The sequence below is a fragment of the Chiloscyllium punctatum genome, chromosome 20 (assembly GCF_047496795.1).
Source record: "Chiloscyllium punctatum isolate Juve2018m chromosome 20, sChiPun1.3, whole genome shotgun sequence".
In the NCBI taxonomy this organism is placed as follows: Eukaryota; Metazoa; Chordata; class Chondrichthyes; order Orectolobiformes; family Hemiscylliidae; genus Chiloscyllium; species Chiloscyllium punctatum.
In genome coordinates this window covers 56,954,960-56,980,937 of record NC_092758.1, presented here as the reverse complement: position 1 = coordinate 56,980,937, position 25,978 = coordinate 56,954,960, and the positions used below count along the sequence as shown (strand labels likewise).

At 39.6% G+C, this 25,978-nt stretch overlaps 1 protein-coding gene across 4 annotated transcripts in view; it reads left to right on the top strand.

The window, feature by feature from the left end:
* Positions 1 to 25,978, top strand: part of sh3pxd2b (SH3 and PX domains 2B) — a 353,494-nt gene that overhangs the window by 22,299 nt on the left and 305,217 nt on the right. For all 4 annotated transcript variants that reach the window (XM_072590958.1, XM_072590959.1, XM_072590956.1 and 1 more), the window contains one exon: positions 1,171 to 1,251. In XM_072590958.1, coding sequence (XP_072447059.1) covers positions 1,171 to 1,251 — 81 coding nt within the window. Of the gene's footprint in view, positions 1 to 1,170; positions 1,252 to 25,978 lie in introns of those variants that run through there.

The following is a 25,978-nucleotide window of genomic DNA, read 5'->3' as shown; positions in this document are numbered from 1 at the left end:
GTCGATCAGGAGCAGGATGTTTGTAGTCCATCTCAGGAACCATGTATGTCACTAAACCCACTTACTGCGTTCCAGCTGAGCGAGCAAACCTACATCCAGAATTTTCTGCTGTATTTGCTTCCATTCATAGTTAGTGGGATCCTTTTGCCATGTTGCTTGGTTGAAGGATAAATATATTCAAGGGTAAATAATTCAATGCAGAACCAGACTTTTTTTTTAACTTGTCAATTATCTACATGGTAGAGGTAATTTTAGGCTGCTTTCATCAGGATAAAAGTAATTAATGCATAAATAACTTGCACATTTATGTTGATGTTTCCTTTAATTTTATTAAGAATAAATTATTGTGATGATCATTAAACTTAATCTGGTCTATCATTAAATAAGATGTTGAATTTGCTGATTTCAACTGTACTGGTTGCAGTGCAGAATAAATAGAGCATGTATCCAATTTTTTTTCTCTCTTCCCATCACCATGTACTGCACCCGTACTCCCTCACCTGAGCCCAGAACTTTTACATGGAATGCTAAACCTTTAGCTGTTGCTCTCTAACAGTACGCAGGTCTTATGTCACAGACTTGAGATTTAGTATTAGATTATCATCTTTGGTTTGCATCCCATGTTTATCCATCAGGAGGTCAATACATCTCAACTTATTCTGTATATCAACCTGCATAGAGATAGTGGAAGCAACTGAACTAGTAGACTTCAAATTTAATTGAGTCTTTGGTGTTGAGAGTCCTGCAAGGAATGGGCAAAGGTTGCAAAGCAAAGTTAGAGCTTAATAATTATGAAAGCTTGTTGAAAGTGAGGAACTGGTGTATTCCAAAGGATTCTGCTAGCCTCCTGCAGATACACTTGGCACAGATTTGAGGATTCTCAGTGCCATTCTGATTTCCAGGTCTTGGCCCACCAAGGGCTGTGAAGACCATGCTGTTAGAACCTCGAGGTTTGGGGGCCAGAGGTCCCAAGTATCAGCAAATATCATTTATAAATGGTCTAGAGCAGGTAAACTGGTCACTCTGGCTGCGGGGAATGAACTTGAATATTTGCAGTTACATTTGTAAAAAAGTTAGAATGTGGCTCAATGAAGTGATGCTGTGTATTAACATTGCATGATCTTAAGTTGATATCATTATCTCCTGATGATCAGTTTCTTCTTCTTTCAGGTTTACATTATTCAAGTCACATGGTCCAATGGTTCCACAGAGGTTATCTACAGGCGCTACAGCAGATTCTTCAATCTTCAGGTAGATTTTTAATCTAAAGCACTGAATAATGGTGAAGAAAGAAGATGGAAGTCCATGTTCTGAGCTTTGATGTGAACATAATTATTAAAATTCCATCTTCTATCCAGTACTTTATTTTGATTAACTTTCAACACAAAAGCTGGTCTCCACAGTGAAGGCTGTGCTGTTTCTGAACTGAAACTGAAAATTGACTTTATGCATGCAGTACGCAAGTGATATTGCCACAGTATCACTAAAAATTAAAACAGGATAAAAATCACAAACACAGGCCATTCAGTTCAACTAGTCCATGCCAGCGATTGTGTTCCACTCAAGCTTCCTATCGCCTTTTTAAAAATCCAAATCCAAATCTCAATTCCCTTATGCCTTTTAAAGTTTTTCTACCTTCCTCCTTAAATGCATCTGTACTATTTACTTCAACTATTATCTGTGATAGTGTGTTCCATGCTGTCACCACTATTTGGGTAATGAAGTTCCTTCTAACTATCACATTAGATTCTTTGTGACTGATTAAATTGACAGCCTCTAGTTGCACTGTTCCCCACAAGAGGAAACAATATCTCTGCATCCACTGTGTCAAAGCCTTCCAGACTCTCAAAGACTTCTGCTATGTCACCCCTTAGCCTGTTATCAAGTGAAAACAGGTCTAGGCTATTGACTTTTTTGCTAATATGTAAACTCATGCATTTTTAGTGTCATCCTTTCAAGTTTCTCAGCACCCTCTCGACTAGCTGTATATCCTTTTCATGATATGGTACTGTATGTAGGTTTCTACATGTGTTCTAACAATGGTTTGGTGTCGGTTTTGCATGACTGCCCTTTTTAATGCTGGCCCTCTAGAAATAGAGTCTGGTGCTTGCTTTGCTACTTTTTTTTATTGCCTTGCTAATCTGTGGCACAATGTCCATAATGCAAATAATGCAGCTTTATTTGATGTCTGCCGCAGATCTCTTTCCCCAACTGATGGAGAACACAACGCAGCCAAGTACAAAGCTCTGTTCAGATTTTAAAAATTGATTTATTAAAAAGAAAACAAAGATTGGATTAATATGTTTTAAATTACCATATTAATGAACTTTGAATATTGCTTCAGAAGCATTTCTTCTAGGACTAAAATAGCATCTATTCAAGCCGATTGACATGTAGCCATCAAGTTGATGGGGTCTAGAGTTATGGATATGGTGTTTTGATAATGACTGAAGAGACTAATCCATGCATTTAATATAGTTGTCCTTTGAGTCTTGTCTCACTGTAGTGAGTCATGCAGTGCAACTCTTGAAACTGAAATCAAGAATTTGGGTCGGAAGAAAAGACTTGAAGTTATATTTTAGGCTCACAGGGCAACTCAGTGCTCACATTAGAAAGCATGAAATACTTTGAGTGGCTGATGTTTTAATTTAGGAAGAAACGTTTTGTTATTTAATCAGAGTTGGGTGAGTCCTACACTAATCCATCAAACTAATCTACGGAATGGATAGTATTGGCAAAGCCATATTTATAGTCTACCACTACTTTCCTCTGAGATAGTGGTGAACTTGTGTTTTCAGCTACTCAGTCCTTATAGTAATGGTTCTTTCATACCTGAATTCCAGAATATTGGTCCAGTGAAGGACACAATGGAAACAAGTGATTTATGTGATGTTTGGCAATGTTACCTGGTATCTGCTTTAACTAGGAGATCTTATTTCGATATTGTATACATGACTTGTTTGATTTTTTTTGGTGGTTGGATTACCAAGGAAATAAATATCACATTTCCCCCACCATTGGGGTTTTCTATTTGTTAATAAATTACAATTCTGAGGTGTCTGTCCAACAAATGTGAATCTGACCAAATGACACAGACATAAATAAAAGATAAAGTTTAAAAATCACACAACACCAGGTTATAGTCCAACAAGTTTATTTGGAACTACTAGCTTTCGAAGCGCTGCATCTTCATCAGGTGGTTGTGGAGTATAAAATCATAAGACACAGAATTTATAGCAAAAGGATTACAGTGTCATGGAGCTGTAATGATATACTAAACAAATTTAGATTAAGTCTTTCATCTTTTAGAATAGGATATGCTAGTTTTGGTTCTTTAATATGTAAATCCCAGAACTCCTTTTTAAGTTACGTTCTCAAGATACCTTTAGCTTTTCAAATAATAGGTGCCATCTCAACTCAGACAATTCATTAAACGTGTGAAGTTAGTCAATCTGTGTTCCAGTGTTGAGTGAGATTGGTTCTATTTCTAAAGTGGGACTTACTGAATCTTACATGGAATAATGCAGTTTTTGAGCAAAATAAGATGTATTCTGCAGAATTCTGCCATCTCACTCAACACCGGGACACAGACAGACTTTAACCTCACACCTTGTCTGAGTTGAGATGGCCCCTATTGTTAGAAAAGCTAAAGCTATTTTGGGAATGTAACATTAAAAGTAGTAATGGGATTTACATATTAAAGAACCGAAACTAGCATATCCCATTCTAAAAGATGAAAGACTTAATCTAAATATGTTGAACATATCATTACAGTTCCATGACACTGTAGCCCTTTTGCTATAAATTTTGTGTCTTATGATCTTATATTCTACAACCACCTGATAAAGAAGCAGTGCTTCCAAATAAAACCGTTGGACTATAACCTGGTGTTGTGATTTTTTTAACTTTGTCCACCCCTGTCCAACACCAGCATCTCCAAATCATAAATATAGGAGACAGTTGTCTTTATCCATTCTTCCTTCCTCTTACCTTCATCCATCAAATCCAGAATTGTTCACAAAAGCAACAGGTATCTCTCTCTCAAAATGGTCACAGAAGGTGTTTTTAAAAAAAAACAGGTTGTTTATTATGTAAAAATTCTTATGATTTGAAATAGGTTAGATGGTTGTCTGTCATTGCCTTTGTCATGATAAGATAACTTGTTGCTTCACTCAGAAACATATCCCATGTGGATATGCTTAATAGCTTTCAGGACTGTAAAATTAACATAAATCCACCAGGATCCATCTCTTCCATCACATGCTTGAATTTTTATAATCCACAGGATTCACTGTAGCAATTTGCCAAGCAGTTTAGCAACATTTTCTTCCAAGACCAAGCAAAAACACAAGTCCAGAAAAATAATTTGAAGACCTTAACCTCCACATTCCTTGCCAATACAACATTCTTAATTTGTAACATATATCATGTTTCTTTATCATCATTTGGCCAACGGTCTGAAATTCAGTACCTAAGACAAGTATGAAAGCAAAAATACTAAGGACTGGGTAATTGGAAGTAAAAGTCCATTACCTTCTTGAGGCAGAGTATGGTCTTGGCAACACTGCACACATCCCTGGAACAAATAGAGTTACATTAATAGAATTATTGTAAGCATCTGGTAGGTAACTTGGAGCAATGCTGCAAATTTTCTCCAGATGGTATCCTGGTTGCACGTAACAGCTTCTCTGTTATATTTGCTAGCTGCCTTCCATGAATGACTTGCTGCGATGTCTTTTTTTTTTTTGCTATGCTCAGAATTAGGGCAACAGCTCCTCTGCCTGTGGACGATTGTGCACAATGCTGTTAGCATTATCCACATTGTTCTTCAGGTCAACATGAGCTTATGGAAAGCACCATGTGGCCAGATACTGCTCAGGTTAAAAACAATTTTACAAAGAAGTGATTTTTTTGGGGAAAAAAAGACTTTTTCTGTTGCTTCCCTCCTCTCCTGCTGAAAATTGCTGCTCAGATGCTCTGATTTAAAACAAGAACATCATTTGAGGCATTAGAGGGAAGTTGGTAAGTTCAGATGACCAAGACAATTGAGGGATGGGGTGGGAGGTGAAATAAGTGAAAGGAAGGCAGTACATTTTTCTTTCAGAATTTTACCCTGTTTGAAAGCAGTGGGTTAGATTGTGCCCTTTATAAGGAAGTGTAAATTGGCATTAGCAAATTGGCAGTCTGCTTTTCATGATAATGGAAATATATATTGGGAAATATGTAAGCTGGACTGCTGATTCAGTATTGTCCGTTTTACATTTTCTCTGAAAGACACATTATAATTCACTATGACATAAAATAATTACATTATTGAATGTAGCAATTATCAATATATTTGTTTGAGCATGCTCAACAAAACTAGTGCATAACAAACGTTCCATTCATTCTGAAGGTACAGGTAAACAAAAATATGGGTTTGGCAAACCTTCATCTGTACTCATGGCACCAAAGTGTGTATTTAAAGGTTTGGGTGGATACAAACACTGAAAGGGCAAGGCATGATTAATTTTTTGTTGTTAGAAATTGGTTTAGAATTCTGTGGGCCCTGTTTCTCAGCTTTGTGTTGAGACTTCTCCATCCTTTTAAAACATTGTTACTGATGAAGAAATAGTTTGGCTGGCCATTGTTAGTCTTGTCTCTTTCTGTTGTCCAAATTGCTTTTCTTCACAATCCATCCAGTTTTAATCCCAGGGAAATGTTTTACTTCTGATTTATGTTAAATCCTTGAGCCAGTGGTTTTGATTTTAAACACTTGGTTGTAATATTTTTCGGGATAGGATGCCAATTTTGGCTATTAGGGTATCAGATCTGTGATTTCTTTCCTAGCTGAGAGAAAGCTGGTTCAGTTTGGAGGATGTGATTTTAAGTGTGGATATTTTACAGGGACGACTAAGACATCATCCATATCACTGAGAAAAGTCACCTGATTGCCCACCGATCAGCTCATTAGGTTGACTAGCAGTGAGGATGAGTATCTCGTTCTGTCACAGGCCTCTGATGACATCCTGGATCGGTAGAATTTGCTAGCCAACTAGAGGCTCCATTGAGTAACTAGCCTCAATGCATGCCTGCAGGGAAGGTAGATGATCAGAGATGTGGTGAGTTGAAGCCCTATAAATGTTTATTAATTGACCAAGTGGTTTGATAATTGGCAAGATGGGCAAATGCCTGATGGGCATTCTCACCCATTACTTAATTGGTGAAGGGAGGAGGAGAGGGAGTTTCATTTGAGGGCCAACCAGCCCTATTGTTTCCCCTTCTCGCCTTCTCTCACCACTCTCAAGGTAGGGGAAATTTCCTCCAAGGTTTGACACAGCTCTTATTGATATTGTTACAAATGATCTTGGCAAACTTAGCATTCAAACCAAAGGTATTTTTTACATTCCAAAATGAATTAGGCATTTTGCAGCTGTTTTAAAATTTGAGTGGATGCATGTTGCTGTTATTAGTCAAAGAAATTGGTCTGGATGATTCAGGAGCTTGTTCAAACTGATGGACAAGTCCAGATTCTGGAATTCCAAATGCCATTCCTATTCTCCAGTTTTCATTAGGTTGTTTTTTTTATTGAAATGTGTGGGCTGATTTAGGTCCCAAGCTTAAAACTTGTAGTTTTGACCTTTTGCTGGTAGATTGCAAAGATAGGCATATTTCAGTCATCTGCAACTTCCATGGAGTCATGCCATCGTTTCAAAGATTCATAGTTCATGGCACTTAGCAGTGTCATGGACCATACGCTGCATAATGGAACCTTTTTGAAATGGTAAGTTCAAAATTTCCTCCTCGTGCCAGCTATGTCCCTCCCAACAGCCCTTCCCAGTGTATAGAACAATACATCAGTATGATGACAATAAGGTGTTTTAAAGAGAATTTTATAAAAATGGTAATTCATTTCTAACTTGTACTTTTTTTAAAAAAGGAAAAGTCTCTTAACTACAAAGATGTGCAGGTCAGGTGAATTGGCCAGGGTAAATTGCCCGTAGTGTAGGTAAGGGGTAGATGTAGATGTATGGGTGGGTTACGCTTCGGCGGGGCGGTGTGGATTTGTTGGGCCGAAGGGCCTGTTTCCACACTGTAGGTAATCTAATCTAATCTAATCTAATCTACAGAGGAATGTAAATGTCAATTCCCCATACTTTTTTTATATCAGTAGAGAAACTGCAAACATTTGAAACCACTTACCTTTGTGGAAATGAATATTGTGCAATTAGGAGCTGAGATCAAATAGCTAAATTCAAGCAATGTTTTTCCTGGGTGTCCATTGTATCGACAGATTCATGGACTTCTGTCTTTGAGGCAAGTTGCATTATGCATTCTTAGTCATTGTGGGGTTTTGATTTGGCTGAAGATAGGGCGTTAACATAGAACATAGAACATTACAGCACAGTACAGGCCCTTTGGCCCTCAATGTTGCGCCGACCTGTCATACCAATCTGAAGCCCATCTAACTTACACTATTCCATGTACGTCCATATGCTTGTCCAATGACAACTTAAATGTACTTAAAGTTGGAGAATCTACTACCATTGCAGGCAAAGCATTCCATACCCTTACTACTCTCTGAGTAAAGAAACTACCTCTGACATCTGTCCTATATCTATCACACATCTCACGGGCAGCTAGGGATGGGCAATAAATGTTAGTGATACAATTACTCAGGAATTAGATATGGCTTTAATCCAATATTGCCTGTATAGTTATCCAAATAAGTCTGACCTCATCCAAGTCTTCTACTCTGCCTCCAACATGGAGTTTGGAAAAGGTCTTTTAGAACTGAGGAATTGCCAGTCAAACTGTTCGGGAAAATCCTACAAATCCAGTTTAATAAGGTATCCAAGGAAACTCCATGCATGAGTTTTAAAAGTATATCTGCTCTTATTGTCTGGAGATCAGCAGATCTGAAACATATATTACACTTTTGTTTTTGCTTTGTGCAGTCTTGAGCCTATTTTATGGTAAGCCCTTCATCAGGATTGAGGCTTGTAGGCCAGAGGAGGTGAGAGATAAATGGGAGGGGGTGGGACTGCGTGGAAGGTAGCTGAGAATGCAATTGGTAGATGAAGTTGGGAGAGAAGGTGATAGGTCAGAGAGGAGGGAAGTGTGGATAGGTGGGAAAGATGATGGACAGGTCAAGAGGGTGGTGCCAAGTTGGAGGTTTGGGACTGAGATAGGGTGGAGGGAGAGGAAATGAGGAAATTGGTGAAATCCACATAATCTCAAGGTGGAAGATGAGGCGTTCTTCCTCTAGGCGTCTGGTGGTTAGGGTTTGGCGATGGAGGAGGCCCAAGACCTGCATGTCCTTGGTGGAGTGGGAGGGGGTTGGTTGATTGGAACATCTCTGGGAAGAATGCCTCATCTTCTGCCTTGGGACCTTGCAACCATACAGGATTAATGTGAATTTCAACAGGTTCCTCACTCTTTTCCCCCCCCCCCCCCCCACACACACACACACACACACACACACACACACACACACACACACACACACACACACACCTTATTCCCAGTCCTAAACCTACAACTTGCCACCGCCCTCTTGACCTGTCCGTTGCCTTTCTGATCTATGGGCTCCACTCTCCTCTCCGACCTATCATCTACCTATTGCATTCTTAGCTACCTCCCACCCCCCGACACACTCCCTCCCATTTATCTCTCACAACCCTCCCCCGGCCCATAAGCCTCATTCCTAATGTTGATTTTCCTGCTGCTCTAATGCTGCCTGACCTGCTGTGCTTTTCCAGCACCACACTCTTGACTCTGATTTCCAGCATCTGCAGCCCTCACTTTCTCCTTGTTCAAGATCTTGATTATAGACTTTAGTTGAATTCCCAAATTTGAATTCATTTTCCCAATTCTCATTTCAATGTCCCAATAATATCATTTGTAAATCAGACCATGATTAACTTTTTATGTATTTTCTAAATGGGGAGAAGATTCAGAAGTCTGAAGTGCAAAGAGACTTGAGAGTTCTGGACCAGGATTCTTTTAAGGTAATCTTGCAAGTTGAGTCAACAGTTAGAAAGGCAAATGCATAGATAGCATTTATTTTGAGGGAACTTCAATATAAAAGCAGAGATATATTTCTGAAGTGCTACAAGGCTCTGGTCAGACCACATTTGGAGTAATGTGTGCAGTTTTGGGCCCCATATCTCAGGACAGATGTTGGGAAGGTGTTTTCATTGGTAGGTGAGACAAGACCCTGACAGCACAGCCTTAGAGTAAAGGGAAACCTTTTTAAAATGGAGATAATGAGAAACTTCTTCAGCCAGAGTGTGGGCAATCTACAGAAGTCATTGCCATAGAAGACTGTGGAGGCCAGGTCATTGAGTAAAAGACTGAGATAGATAGGTTCCTGAATATCCAGGTGATCAGGGGTTACAGGAAGAAGACAGGACAATGGGGTTGAGAAACCTATCAGCAGACTCCTGGAATGAATGGCCTCATTTCTGCTCCTTGTCTTATGGTCATATATTCCTGATTTTATTTTAGTTTATTATATCATCCAGCAGAGTTTGGTTATTACATTAATGTATGGATAATTCCTGGATTCATGAGTGTAAAGTTTTCAACAGCCTTCATAATTAAAGTGCACAAGTTGATAATTTTACCTCAATTCATGTTTGCTGTTTTTTCTTATAACAATGGATAGGTTTCGATATTAGTAACAAAGCACCAGCGTGTAAAACTTGTTGAGGTGAAATTAAAAAGTAGCTAGTGGCCCAGGAAATTTGTTCCAAGTTGTAAATTTCAGTACTTTATTTGGAAGAATAAGCATTTTTTTTCATGAATGGACTTGCCTAGTTATATTGCATAGAGTGAAATTGGATGCAGTAAACTTTGAACATCTATCTTGGATTCATTAATTATTTGAATTCCGATCGAGCCATATCTTGGTTGATCTAAAGTTGCATTTTTAAAAAAATCTGAAACTGTCTCCAACAGGAATTTCCATGAGATATCTTCAGATGTGAGTTTGTGTGCCAGCTCTAGTAGCCTCTGACCTTTTGGTTTTCTGTGACTTTTAATATATGCGTCTTAGAATATCTGTAGCAGTTTGTACAATTCAGATGTTATAACGCAACAATGCAGTTCTTTTAGGTTATTTGAGTGTAGCAGCAACACCAGCCTAAAATTTTAATGCAAGCCAAATACATGCTGGCCTGCTCCAAATTGCCCTTCTTTCAAGTAAAGGTTTAAGTATGCGTTTTGGGTTTAATCTAAAAGCCAAAGCCTGCCATCATTTCTATTTTTTTCTCCTGTTCCTGGCCCAGTACAATTTCTGTCTAGTTAACTCCAGTTAAAACATAATATATGTCAGGATCCATGAATTCAGTTAATAATTTAAACAATTTCTAGACTAGGCTCCCATGAAAGATCAGGGAGTGTACATGTTAGATGGCTGAAACGTACATAACAGATCAGAAAGTTAACAAGTGGGCTATTGATAAAGCAGCAGCAATACCAAATGGTCTCCGTGTCTGTTGCAGTCTGCATCCTCCCCCTTAAGAGCTATCTAATGATTTGATTGATGTGTATTTTTGTGGATATTGTGTGCCAACAAAAATGATCTCCTCTGTGATGGTTTCTTAAATTGCTTTGCCTCTTAAAAGTTGTTGTTCAAGCTTTTGCATAAATAATAGCCACTAAGACAAGGGAGAAGAAAGACCACAGCATGGAGTGGAGTACCACTGTATGAACTTGTTCAGGAGTGACAGAAACAGTAAAATAAATGGATAGCAATTATATTGCTATTATTTAAAAGGAAATGGCAGAAAACAGTATGTAAAATAATGACACAAACATTTTCTGTGCCACTGTGTTTATTGCACATGTCAGTGCTTGCCTCTTAACCTTGAGAGCAAACGTTTTAAGATAAATATCTTCTTTCTTTCCCAGTTCTGCCGAGACTCAATGAAATGGAGTTAATCATTTACATCACATTCTATTAGGCACAGATGCACAATGCAAATTGTCCATAAATCAGAATGATGTTGACGTACATTCATAATATTAATGTAAATTCTAAGGCAAAGCTTATGGTGAGTTGAAAGATGAAACCTGAGAGAGAAATGGAAGGTAGTTAAACTGTTGCTTGATTCCCAAGGAATTTTTCATTTATGTACATTTGGCAATTTTTGTTAAGCTGCCGACTCCGCCTTACATAGCCTTGAGAGTAATTGATGTGACCAAATGTGAAAGGGATTGGATCAATAACATTAACATGGTTAGAACAAGGAACTGTACAGCACAAGAACGGGCTATTCAGCCCAACAAGCCTATGCTATTAGATGATGCCTTTTTAAACTAAAAATTCTTTAGCCTCCATATCCCTCTATTCCCTGCCTGTTCATGTAGCTGTCATGATACCTCTGAAACATTGCTATTGTATCTGTTTCTATCACCTCCTCTGACAACACATTCTCGGCATTTACCACACTGCTCAAAAAACGAACTTGTTTCTCACATTTCCTTTAAACGCACACTTTCTACCTTTAAACCTGTGTCCCCTAGTAAGTGACATTTCTACCCTGGATTAAAGACTTCTGACCTTGTAAGTTTGTAAACCTCTATCAGGTCACCCTTCAGTAGTAAAACACAGTTGTATGATTTCATATGCATTATTTAAAGATGATAAGTTATTGCTGGTGTTAAGGTAACAGGCAGAACATTATCACATAGACATTTCAAATTTTCATCTGATAGACCTGATTACTATGCTTTGCTCTTTTTATTCCAGTCCATTGTTTGGATGTTTAAGATTGAGGCAAGCCTGCTTGTAGATCTGGTCAAAGTGGTCATCAACAGACATCATCACAGGCAACAGGCCATGGAAGGTGTTATAGTCTGCAACTCTTTTGTGGTTATGTTAATACTCCGATGTCCATTGAAAGGAGCATTTGACATCCACTGGTACAATAAAGGTCTTTTGGGACTGATGGGCAATGCAGGGGCTGAGGTGTATCATCACCCATAGTAATGATATTCTGATTTAAATTTAGTTTTCATTGCAGTTCTGTAAGTTTGCATTGACCGTTTGATTTTTATTTTTTGCAGTGCCCACAAGAGGCTGTATAACTTATTTAAGGTTATATTTATCAGTAGAGACTTCAAGATGCTACATTGTTACACGGTTTGGAATGCTAAAAAGTTGCGACTACAGTGTGATGCTTTTAAGGCCTAATTATGTTGAGTGCTATGAAATCTTGTAATCTCAGGTACTTGTCTCCGAAGAGCTGGCCTTTTTTTAAAATTTGTTTTCTACAACAGCAGGATTTGTCTGGCAAATGTTTTAATGCAAGTAACTAGAACTGGGATTTTCATCTCCAGGGCTTCCTGGAAAGCTAGACATAAAATAACAAAAATTCTGAAAGGTTGTGAAGATTGACATGGTCTGGAAACTACATCACTGAACAAATTCTATTTGAAAAATTTGGCAGGAGTTTGAAGGAGAAAAATAGAACAGTAAAGAAAAAAAGTATGTTTCTTACGCGGGAAAGTGAACCATCCCACTATTCAGAAATTTGCAGTTAATCAGTTTTAAATTTGCCATTATCCATTTTTTTTTTAACTGAGCAAGTTACATTGGCAATAAATGGTGCCGATATCTGGGTGTCATAGCCATGGTCTCAGATAAATTGAATTTGAGCCAAACTGCAAAGGAATGCACAATTAAAACAAGTAAATTGAGGAAAATTTATTTTAAATTTGCCTTATTTTCATGATGCTGGAACATAAATTTAATGTCCGATAAACTTGTTGGATGCTTTAAGAAACCATCTCCACAAGGATGGGATGTCCTGTGTTGCAGTACCAATCACTGGCAGCTTGTGGTTAGAGTGGAGTCCTGTCCATCTCTTTAGTGTACTAAGTCTAAGTACCTATTAATTATTAGTGGTTGAGAATAAGCCACTTTCGAGTCTTATTGAGCAGAGGAACTTGTCTTAACAACAAGATGTTGTCTATTGCATATTAGCAATAGATTCCAGTTGCATTAACTAATTAGGCATAATTACAAAGAACTATCAGAAGGCAGAGATGACACATTTGTCTCCATTGGAATCTCGTGCTGACTGCTTCTTTTACACCCAAAGATTTTGTCATCATCAAATTCGGTGGAGCTCATTGCATCTTCAACTTTATCTCTTCCAGAACCATTTCTTTTTAACATGGAATATTCCATGTGTTTTAGTCATATGGAGAATCAAGTTAAGAATAGGATGAAAGCTTTGGAAAACGAAACCTACAAAGGCAAAGCTTATGTTTTTAACAAAAAGTTTTATTTTCTGTGACCTGATTAATTTCAGCAGAGGGATGTATGCTTTAATTTTGTCCAACTTAGTGCAAGTTGATACTTGCATTGAGTCTGAATAAGGAAGAAATCTTTGATACACCCCTAACCAGCAGGCAAATGCTAGTTACTATCTATCTGAAAGAATGACTAGCATTACATAGTGCCTTGCATGTCTACAGAGCATCAACAATCTTTTACAGAAAATTAAATATTTTTATGAGTTGCAATTACTGTTCTAAATAAGCCAACAGCACAGACTGCAAACTCCCAGAAACTGCACTGTGAAGTTACCAAATAATCTGTTTCTACAATGATTGATAAATACTGTTGAGGATACTGGATGTTCATTGAAGTAGTACCAAGGGATTATTTGTATTCACAATTATTTCGAAAGGGTTCCAAAATGGTGGTGGAATAGCGCTCCTGCGGCCAGGGCTCATCCATGCTGTCCACTTTTCTTTTCGTTTCTTTTTTTTTCTCTTTTTCTCTCTTGCCATCAGAGCTCTTCAGAGACTAAAGGTATCGGCGGAGGAGAGGGAACCCAGTGTGGACTGGAGTTAGTGTTTGCTTGCTTTTTTGGGTGAGTGCGGGACCCTGAATTGGTGGCTGCTACATTGAAGATGGTTGTAACGGCGAAAGATGGTGCCTGATATAACGTCTTTGTCATTAGTTGGGTCTGCACTCTTAGCAGTGAAGCGATGGCAGAAGAGACTCCGATGTTGGAGGGTCTGGCACAGGCAGCAGCAGAGGAGAATCAGCACAGTGGTGATTCTGTACTGCCCAGATTTGATAGTGGATACAGGTTGGGGCCCTTAGCTGCTACTTAATTAGACAGGTAACTTTCTCAGTAGGTCTACCAATGGGTAGCCCAGTGGGCATCAACCACTTCCAGCCTATATTAATGGGACTGAATCAGCAGTGGACAGGAAGAGTTGAATGGTTTGCCTTCCTGAAATATTTTGCAGCAGAGACTTTAAACCCCTGCCTAGAATCAACAAGACTAACACATCCATGTTTTATTGTGGACAGTTGGTACTCTTAGCATTTGCAGTATAGAATTGTTCATTCTTATGCACACTAGTCAGAAAAATATGTTTGTATATTATTGCACGCCACTTATGGTTACGTGAAGAAAATTGGTACTTGTGCACACATGCATGTTTGTGTTTGTTTAACTATGAAAGACGAACACTTCAATGCACATTATCCATCCACTCTTGTAGGATTCTTGTCTATACAGGTAAAATAAATTAAATGGAATTTGAAAACTGAGAAGTAACATTTTCATAGCACCAATTTTAAAAAAAACTATATACTCTGATTTATGTAATTTGAATTATAAAACAGTTGCTGAAATAATTTTGCCTCAATAGTCATAGATTAAACCATTGTAAAGTGTGGAAATTTTATGATTCTGGTGATTGATGTGAGTGCTAAGGAAGATTGATACAAGAAGTTGGTTTTGGATGGAAAATTAGAATGAATTAGATTGAGAAGCATACTGTGGCGCAGGTCTTAGGCTCAGAAACCCTACTTCCAATCCTGACAAACAAATAGAACATTCTTGTCTTAGTTCTGTAGCTTTCCAAAAGGAACTTAGAAACACAGCTATAGTACAGCAGCTAGTGCCATATAAAGGGGCCATGATTCTGCCTGTTGACCCATCATTTCTGAAGGATACTTCATCAAAAGATCAGGAAATTTGGAGGAAGATTAAGTGCATAACTGGTTTAGTTGAGGAAAGTGTTAGGGTGGCCAGTATGACCGATGGATTAAGTGAGTGAGGAGTGTCGAGGCAACAGATTTGGGTTGAAGGAATTGGGTCAGAGGCTGTAGCTGGTTGGTAAAGGAGGGTCATTGACTCTGTGGTTAGGGTCACTTTGTGAAAGATAAGTGGTGTCAATTGGGTAATTATCCATAAATTGGGTTTCTTCTTGGATAATATTTTGTGGATAACTATGTTGGAACTGTTCCAGGAAACAGGGGGACAGTTTGAATTTCCTGGTTATTTTCCATGGAGTCGTCGTGTTGGAACTTGCGTGAGGTTTCTGTTTTCCATCAGCTGGATGAAATATAATTTACCAAACACAGGACTGCATTTTAACCTGCCAACTAAAGCTTTCTAAATCTAACAGATGGACTGACCACCATCCAGTGGGTCAGTTGAAACATTTAAGTAGGCAGTTAAGGCCCACAGGATGGCTTCTTCGCACTGCAATTGGACACAGCAGTAGGAAAGACACATGTCAAACAGTCAGTTGGGCAAATGTTGCTATGTGTGCTGATTATCGAGTGGGGGCTGGCAGTTTCTCAGTTTTAATGCACCTTTGAGCCTGCTAAAGGTTTGAATCCTCTGAATTCCCTCTGTCCCCTCAACCACCCTAGACTCTTGTAAACCTAAACCCTGCCCAGAACCTTAAACAAATCTTGATCAAATGATGAATGTCTTTGCAGCAAAATGCTACAGGACTGCTGGCCTCTAATAGGGCCATCGTTCTGAGGCAGAATATCCTAATTCCGCAAAAATCAAAAGAACTCTGGATGCTGTAAATCAGAAATAAAAACAAAAGTTGTGGGAAAAGCTCAGGAGGTCTGGCAGCATCTGTGCAAAGAAATCAAAGTTAATGTTTTGAGTCCGGTCATCCTTCCTCAGAATTGATGGCAGCTAGGAAAATTCGGTTTGTATGCAGAAGTTAGGGTGGGGAGGGGGTAACGAGTAAACGATTGGTGGGGATAGAACCCAAAGAGAAAAAAGGACAGTTGGACAGACAAAGGAATCGTAAAGATCTGGTTGGGAGGGGGAATAAACGTTCATAGAGACTGTTAGTGGATTAACAATAGGTAGTGTGTAGCAGCAAACTGTGAGATAACAAGACTTGGTGTGTGTTGTAGGAGGTTAGGACATAGGGGAGTTCAGGTTATTCAAATTGAGTCTGGAGGGCTGCAGAAATTGAGGTGTTGTTTTTCCAGCTTGCACTAAGCTGTGCTAGAGCGTTGCAGCAAGCCTGAGACAGATAGCAGCCAGGGAGCAGGGTGGTATTAACATACAGAACATTTTGCATCAGAGAACGGAAACTTGGGAGGGATGGTGAATAGCTGACAGGAGGTGAGGTTGGGGGAGGGGATGAAGTCGGAGGGGAGGAAGTTTCCAGAAGGCCATTGGTATCCCAGAGTTGTTGCATCTTGTGGGCTTTGCCTGAAAAGAAAAGGAAAAACCTGTCGGTAATTCACCATCCCTCCTAACCTTCCGCTCTCAGATGTTGGACGTTCTGTACTCCGCAACGGTCTCTGTTTTATTCCTCTGCATCCCCACCTTAATGGATTTTGGGCACAATATGATGGGTTGAACACTTCCATCATCTTTACCTCCGTTTCTATTTTGTTGGGCAAGAGTCCTCTCTGCGTCCCACGGAACCCTTCGCACAGCTTAAATACCGTCCCTCCCCCTGGACCCCTCCCTCTGGCCTTTTACCTGTACTTGTCTGCCCATTTGAGAACAGTCAGTGTGACATTGGTCACCTCAATTTCTCTGTCCCCACCTCACACTCCCTCCGAACTGACTGCACTCCGCTTAGATCCAATCCTGACTTTGTTATTAAGGTTGGTGCTAGTTTGGCGTACTGACCTCTACATTGCCAGCTCTCACATACCACCATCTATCTTTCCCTGGGCCATGACACCACCATGGCACATCAGGTCATTGTATCAATGACAGTCACTAACCTCATTCCATCTGGAGATCTCTCTTCTCTCCCACCCTTCCTGCCTCCAAGTGTAAAAGACCCACAGCCCTGCACAGCTTGCTTCTACCTCCTTTACTTCCTTCTGAAAAACTGCAAACAGAACTACCCAGGCAGACCCATTGTTTCGGCTTGCTCCTGCCCCACAGAACTCATCTCTTCCCACCTGGACTCGGTCTTTTCTCCCCTGGTCCAGTCCCTGCCCACATACATCCGTGATTCCTCTGACATTTTACGACATTTTCGGAATTTCCAGTTTGCAGGCTCCAGCTGCTGGAGCCATGGATGTACAATCCTTTTTTTGCCCATTCCCCAACCAGAATGGTCTTAAAGCTCTCTGCTCCTTCCTGAAGCAAAGCCCTCAACTGTCCCCACCACCACCATCCTCCTCTGCTTGGTCGAGCGTATCCTCAATCTCAACAACCCCTCTTTTAATCCCTCTCATTTTCTTCAGGTCAGAGGAGTGGCCATGGCTACTACTTATAGGCCCCAGTTATGCTTGTCTCTTCATAGAGTTTCCTTGTTCCAGACCTATTCTGACCCCCATCCACAATTCCTTCTCTGATTAAACTGATATCATTGGTTCTGCTTCCCTCTCTCGTCCGGAATTGGAAAAGTTAATTGATTTCACTTCCAATTTCTACCCTACCCTCACTTTCACCTGGTCTATCTTTCTGTTTCCATTTCTGGGAATAGACTAATATCCTCTATAAACCCACTGCCTCCCATAGCTACCTGGACTGTGCATCCTGACACCCTGTTACCTGTGAAGATTCCATTCCATTCACCCAGTTGCATATGTTGCAGTGTGGCCAACTTTGACAAGGGAACCTCCAAAATATCTGTCTCCAAAATGTCTACCTCCTTCCTCCATTGTCAATACGGCCCTCAGCTGGGTCCAACCCATCTCCTGCACTTCCGCCCTCGTTCCCGGTCTTCCCTCACACAACTAAGATAGGGTTCCCCTTGTCCTTGCCTACCATCCCACAAGTATCCACATCCAGAAGATCATCAGCCACCATTTTCACCACCTCCAGTGAGATGCTACAACCAGACACACATTCACTTCCCCTCCTTTTGTCTGCCTTCCACAGGGACTATTTCCTCAAGGACACGCTGGTCCACTTTTCCTTCACTCTCAACACCCCACCCCCTCCCCACAGCACCTACATTGCAATTGTAGAAGGTGTAACACCTGCCCATTTATCTCATCGTTCCTCAGTATCCAAGGGCCAAACATACCTCGTAGGTGAAGCAGCACTTGCACTTCTCACAATCTAGTCTACTGCATTTGCTGCTCACAGTGTGGTCTTCTCTACATTGGGGAAACAAAGTGTAAACTGGGAGACCACTTCACAGATGTCTGTGAAAAAAGACCCTGAGCTTCTAGTTGCCTGCTTCTTCAACAGACCACCCTGTTCCCTGGCCAATATCTGTCTCAGGCTTGCTGCAGTGTTCCAGCAAAGCTCAGCACAAGCTGGAAGAACAACACCTCATTTTCTGAGAGCCCTGCAGCCCTCTGGACGTAATATCAAGTTCAATAATTTTAGGACCTGAAGTCTGCCATGTCCTAACCTCCTACCCCACACACCAGGCTTTATTATCATACAGTCTGCCATTACACATTAATAGTCTCCTTTAGCAGCTATTCACCCTCCCAACCAGGTTTTTATTGACACCTTTGTCTGTTCAACTATCTCTTTTTCTCTTTGGGCTCTATCCCTGCCTATTGCTTGCTCCTCACCCTCTTCCCCTACCCTATCTTCTGTTCATAACTTACATTTCCTCGCTACCATCAGTCCTGTGGAAGGATCACTGGACCCAATATGTTAACTTTGATTTCTCTGCTTAGATGCTGCCAGACCTGCTGAGCTTTTCAAACAAATTCTATTTTTGTTATCCTAATTCAACCCCCACTTAAATCTGTTCCCTAATGGTGGTGAGGGTGAGTGAATGGAAAGGAGGGGTCTGGGAGGGTCTTGTAGAGAGCATGTGTAGAATCTGGCATCTTGCATGATTCCCCTTAAGAATTTACTTTGAGCGGCATCAAATGAGCTAAAACAAATTTCTCAAAATAATCTTACATTTTCATGACCATAACAAAGAGTGTTGCTTTTTTATTTCAAAAGACATGTTATAAATCAAGAGTTTATGTGTAATAGGTTATAGAGTCATAGAGATGTATAGCATGGAAACAGACCCTTCGGTCCAACTCGTCAATGCCGACCAGACATCCCGACCGAATCTAGTCCCACTTGCCAGCACCTGGCCCATATCCCTCCAAACCCTTTCTATTCATATACCCGTCCAAATGCCTCTTAAATGTTGCAATTGTACCAGCCTCCACCACATCCTCTGGCAGCTCATCCCATACACATACCACCCTCTGCGTGAAAAAGTTGGCCCTTAGGTCTCTTTTATAACTTTCCCCTCTCACCCTAAACCTGTGCCCTCGAGTTCTGGACTCCACGACCCCAGGGAAAAGACTTTGTCTATTTATCCTATCCATGCCCCTTATAATTTTGTAAACCTCTATAAGGTCGACACTCCAGGGAAAACAGCCCCAGCCTGTTCAGCCTCTCCCTGTAGCTCAGATCCTCCAACCCTAGCAACATCCTTTGTAAATCTTTTTTGAACCCTTTCAAGTTTCACAACACCTTTCCGATAGGAAGGAGACCAGAATTGCACGCAATATTCCAACAGTGGCCTAACCAATGTCCTGTACAGCCGCAACATGACCTTCCAACTCCTGTACTCAATACTCTGACCAATAAAGGAAAGTATACCAAACGCCTTCTTCACTATCCTATCTACCTGCACTCCAAGGTCTCTTTGTTCAGCAACACTCCCTAGGACCTTACCATTAAGTGTATAAGTCCTGCTAAGATTTGCTTTCCCAAAATGCAGCATCTCGCATTTATCTGAATTAAACTCCATCTACCACTTCTCAGCCCATTGGCCCATCTGGTCCAGATCCTGTTGTAATCTGAGGTAACTCTCTTCGTTGTCCACTACACCTCCAATTTTGGTGTCATCTGCAAACTTACCAACTGTACCTCTTATGCTCGCATCAAAATAATTTATGTAAATGACAAAAAGTAGAGGGCCCAGCACCGAATCTTGTGACATTTCACTGTTTACAGACCTCCAGTCTGAAAAACAAGCTTCCACCACCACCCTCTGTCTTCTACCTATGAGCCAGTTCTGTGTCCAAATGACTCGTTCTCCCTGTATTCCATGAGATCTAACCTTGCTAATCAGTCTTCCATGGGGAACCTTGTCGAACGCCTTACTGAAGTCCATATAGATCACATCTACTGCTTTGCCCTCATCAATCTTCTTTGTTACTTCTTCAAAAAACTCAATCAAATTTGTGAGACATGATTTCCCACGCACAAAGCAATGTTGACTCTCCCGAATCAGTCCTTGCCTATAATATAATCCCAATAAGGTGATCATCCCTTTCTAATTTCTCAGTTCCACCCAAATAACTTTCCTGGATGTATTTCCGGGAATATCTTCCCTCAGCACATCTGTAATGCTATCCCTTATCAAAAATGCCAGTCTTTCTCTTCTCTTGCCTCCCTTTTTATCTTTCCTGTAGAATTTGTATCCTGGATCATTAGGCTGCCCAGCCCTGAGCCATTTTCCGTAATTGCTATGATATCCCAGTCCCATGCTCCTAACCATGTCCTGAGTTCATCTGCCTTCCTTGTTAGGCCCATTGCATTGAAATAAATGCAGTTTATTAGTCCTACCTTGTCCCTGCCTGCTCTGACTGTTTGTTTGTTTGACTCCCTTCTGTTCTCAGCTGGACCCACCTCAGATCGATCTCTTTCCTCACTATCTCCCTGGGTACCAGCCCTCATTAGCTCGTAGCACTGGGAGTAATCCAGATATTACTATCCTTGAGGACCTCCTTTTTAAATTTCTGCCTAACTCTCTGTAATCTCCCTTCAGAATCTCAACCTTTTCCCTTCCTATATCGTTGGTTCCAATGTGGACAATGACCTCTTGCTGCCCCCTCTTCCCCCGTGAGAACATTCTGCACCCTTTCTGAGACATCCTTGATCCTGGCACCAGGGAAAGAACACACCATTCTGCTTTTTCTCTGCTTTGTCATAATGATGCATTGCTGATGAAGGGTTTTTGCCCAAAACTTCGATTTTCCTGCTCCTTGGATGCTGCCTGAACTGCTGTGCTTTTCCAGCACCACTCTAGTCTAGAATCTGGTTTCCAGCATCTGCAACCCTTGCTTTTACCATAATGATGCAGCATACTTATACAGTACAGTGATTCAGGAAGATATATAGAGGGCCTAATTGTTTTTTTTTCAAGTATGTTTGCATCGCTGGCAAGGCCAGTATTGATTAACCATTTCTGATTCCCCTTAAGGTGATGTACCTCTTGAAATTTCAGAATGCTTAGTGAGTAGTTAGTTGAATTTCATTTCTATTGAACTATATTATTGAAAGTATGCTGTATTTTGTTCAAATGGTACTAAAACATTTTGGGGAAAAATGATTATCTCTAATTTAGCTTACAATATCAATTTGTTGCTGACTGTTTAAAGCTTAGAATTCTTAAAATAGAGATTTTGTCCATCCTAAACAGAATAAAATGACTTCAAACAGGGGATTGTATCTTTAGTAGCTTATTGCCTGTCTAAACTTCTCAAATCATCCCAGCTGTTCCAGTTTAAGGCTAGAACTTGGCTTGTGCTTTTTGAGTTATGTTTCTGTCTACTTAGCAAAATACTAATTTGAATACAGTCTATTGCTAGTTCTCCTTGCAGGCCAGTAAGATAATCACATAAAGCTGTCGGGGGAACAAAAGATGCTTATTTTCCAGAAAATGTCACCATCGTAGCAGAACACAAAGCTCCAGAAATGCTGTTCCTTTGAGGAAGAATCTGGGTCCTGGTTGAGTAGAGGAAAAGTTACAAGAAGGTGGAAGCTGTTTCAGACTTTGGGTAAAAGAAGGCAGGTGACCTGTATACCTAGGTGCCTAAAATACTGTGCTATTGAAAGGCTACGGTTTATCTAAAACCACAAAGAATATGTGTAAATATGACTCTGGTCTACATCAGAGATCCACATCACAACAGTGGATTCGTGCAAGAGGACTAGTGGCCATTTTATTAAGATGCATGACATCTGGGTAAGAAGGGTATCTGCATTTTCACCTGGCATTTTGTGCTCTCTAGTGGGACATAGGATGTCATGTCCACATTTTACTTCCATGATCGAGTGGGGATGCTGCTTGTACTGGTGTGCTATCTGCTCCTAGTATGGTTGTGACATTATTTGCAGGATGTGAAACAGGATGATGGCAGAGGTTCTGTCTTTGTTTCTTTGGAATTTCTCCCACCCTAAGAGAGGGGGCTACATGTTTCTTCCTAAATTGCTTTGGAACAGATTCTTCACAACACCCAATACCATGCAAAGCACAGAGAGAATTCTAACTTAATCTGCCTATTAAAATTGGCAGGTTGGTCTGGATGCCCACTCAAATTCTATCAGTTTTGACCATTCGAAGCAGAGTCATACCGGACTTGAAGTGTTACTTCTGTTTCTCTCTTCACAGACACTGCCACTGAGTTTCTCCAGCACTTTCTGGTTTATACTGAGTGGCTGAGGTTAAAATTATCCTTTTAATGTAGTTAACATGGAAGAATTATTTCCATAGTTCATAAATACTTAAACATTTCCAACAATTCAAATAATGTATATTAATATTCTGCAATAAAATGCATAGTTCCTCCTGAAGCTGAATGGAATCAAATTATTTTGATTTTGTTTTTAAAACCGGATTATTGTACATTGTAAAGATTGTAGATTAGATCTCTTTGGATCATTATATTCTAGAATGCAATCTGAAGAACAGTAAAGTTCTAGATTTCCATTAAATGAAAAAAAAAGCAAAACCTGGAGGCCCTGATATATTAAAAAGTCCTTGTACTATAAAACAGGGTACTTACCAACTCACTGTCGCCAAGGGAAATACACTAATCTGTAAATGTCCAACTGTTGACTGTGAAATTAAAGCCAATTACATCAAAAAATCACACTGAAACGTCAGAAAACCATAGAAATCAAGCTACAAGCAGGGCTATAAATCATTAACAATGAAATTTCTCTTTTCTTCAATAATCGATTTTTATAAATAGGCTGACAGTAGTGCATAAATGTTATATTTAAAAGAAGTGGTACATCAGATGACTTAATTTTTTTGGGGGGGCATTATATTGGCTTGCCTCCTAAATCAAATACTGGGAGAAATGTCTATAACAACATAAAAATATCATTTTTATTAAAATAATTTATCCTTTTATATGACATTTTCTGTATTAATTCCTTTGTACAACTTTCCATCAAGAACCTATAATTAATGTAATAAGCCAGAGTTCTGGGTTTACGTAGAGTTTCTGAAAAAGCTTTAGCTAGCAAAGTAGCAGGCTTTGTCTTGTACCACAGAAAGAAAGAGCAAATTTGCCCAATGAGAGAACACTTTTCAATATGTCAGAATTTTCTAAAGTCTTTCAACTTTGCCTATGACTCTTGTAAATCTTTGGTTGCTGTTTAAAACTGATCATTGAAAACTACCATGAATTGCTGTGAGAACTTCATAAAACACTAACATTTAAAATTTGTAAGCAAAGTATGCTGACTGGTGTTGTACACTTTCAAGAGAGAAACTGGTGAGGAAATTATAAAAATGTAGAGGACAGGATCAAGTCATTTATAATATGTTCTAGATAGGTCCATAGATTGCATCTCTTTTTGATTTATGTTTGTTAATGTTTGACTTTGCATTCTGATTAGTATTCTATGGAAGAGCTTCATCAAGTAAAAAAATGGCTGTTACCTCACATAGGCAAAGTTTTTGATTGAGTGAATATGGTATCTGTCTCATCTGCAATTGAAGAAGAGAATGCTAGTTATTTACTTAAATTCCAAAAAGTAATTCTGTAAAACAATTACACTTTTCCTGGAGATCCACAGCCATCTAGAAAATTAAGACATGTTCCTCAAGATCCATAGACAGCCAGAAAATTAAAGCACATTTATCACAATTAATGTGGTTTACTTTCAGATTGTGTTACATGTCTGCCGTGAGATGAGAGAAACTGATTCTTCTCTCTTTCCTGTGACCTTGAGGAGGAGCTGAGAGTTTACAAATACATGCTGCTTCCCTATGAATTGGTCAAAAGAAAATCAGTGAAAGCCAAATTCTTAATCACCCTTCTTTTTGTTGAGCTGTTTTCAAATACTAAGAGCATTTATTAATGTTGGTCTAATCAAATTTGTAATCGTCACAGAGAGGGTCTGCCTATGTGAGGTAACAGTCATTTTTTTTTTTTGCTTGGTGAAGCTCTTCCATAAAATACTAATCAGAATGCAAAGTAAAGTATTAACAAACATAAGAAGAGATGCAGCTATGGTCCTATTATAGTCATGACTATAATAATTGATTTTAAAAAATTGGAAGATTATTCAAATTTCCTTTTAGTAAATCTGCCCTGTGGATTTAGTTCCATCCTTATGGCAGGTTATATTGTTGCAACATGAACTTGGTTAACAAGCATGAGAAATAGAAGTAGGAGTAGGTCATATGGCCCCTTTCAGCTTGTTCTTCTGTTCTTTTACCTCAAATTGAGTTGTTTGTCTTGTTTCTATCTCCCTTTATTTGTTTGGTATTAGATTAGATTAGATTCCCTACAGTATGGAAACAGGCCATTTGACCCAACAAGTCTCGCCGACCCTCTGAAGAGTAACCCACCCAGACCCATTCCCCTACCCTATATTTACCCCTGACTAATGCACGTAACACTATGGGCAATTTAGCATGGCCAATTCACCTGGCTTGCATGTCTTTGGATTTACAAAGTTAAAAATCACACAACACCAGGTTATAGTCCAACAGGTTTAATTGGAAGCACTAGCTTTTGGAGCACCGCTCCTTTATCACCACCTGTTGGAGGAGTGGCGCTTCGAAAGCTAGTGCTTCCAACTAAACCTGTTGGACGATAATCTGTTGTAGTGTGATTTTGTAACTTTGTACACCCCAGTCCAACACCGGCGTCTCCAAATCATGTCTTTGGATTGTGGGAGGAAATGTGTGTAGACACAGGGAGAATGTGTAAACTCCAGACAGTTACTCGAGGCGGGAATAGAAACCAGGTCCCTGGTGCTGTCAGGCAGCAGTGCTGCCTATGGTATCTGTATACCATTGAAAATGTACAAAGGTACCGAAATATTTTGCTATTTCAAATCACAGAAAACCAAAAAGCCACAGATTTAAAAAAAAAAGTAAGTGCAATATACTTTTGAATGAAATAATTGTAAAATTTAGTTCTACACTCAAAAGATCAAAATCCCAATTGGGGCCAAACTCCCCTTGTGTGCATTGGCTGAAATTTTGAAGCGAAAGCAGCCTGCCAGAGGTTTGACTAAATCGAGTCAATACTTATAGTTTTATTTTCTCTTTTGTTGTGTGTTGGACAAGGCTGGTGCAGGCTTTGGTATATGATTAGTAACATTTGCTTGACCTTCTGCAAAGCTATCGTTTATCATGTTTTTATATTCCTAAACCTGTGGAATACATCTGACAGGAAAGCTTAAAAAGCTTGCTGTAATGGAAATCTAACATGAATCTGCAGAAAATGGTGTAACAAGGTAAAAAGCTTGCGAGTTGGGCCGGTTTTAACCCTTAGATATAGGTTTAGTCAGGGTTTTTATGTAAATTCAATTTCAGGTATTTATGTGCAAAGTTTCCAATTTTCAAGTCTCTTAAAATTTGTCACTAAAATGCATGCCTACTTCAGTCAAAGAGTATATGATCATTCAGCTGTGTATACGCCATATTTTTAAGCTAATCTGGTTTGACAAAAGTTGCTTAAAAATCACTGTCGGTCCTTTTCTGGAATAAATATTTTAAAAGCAAA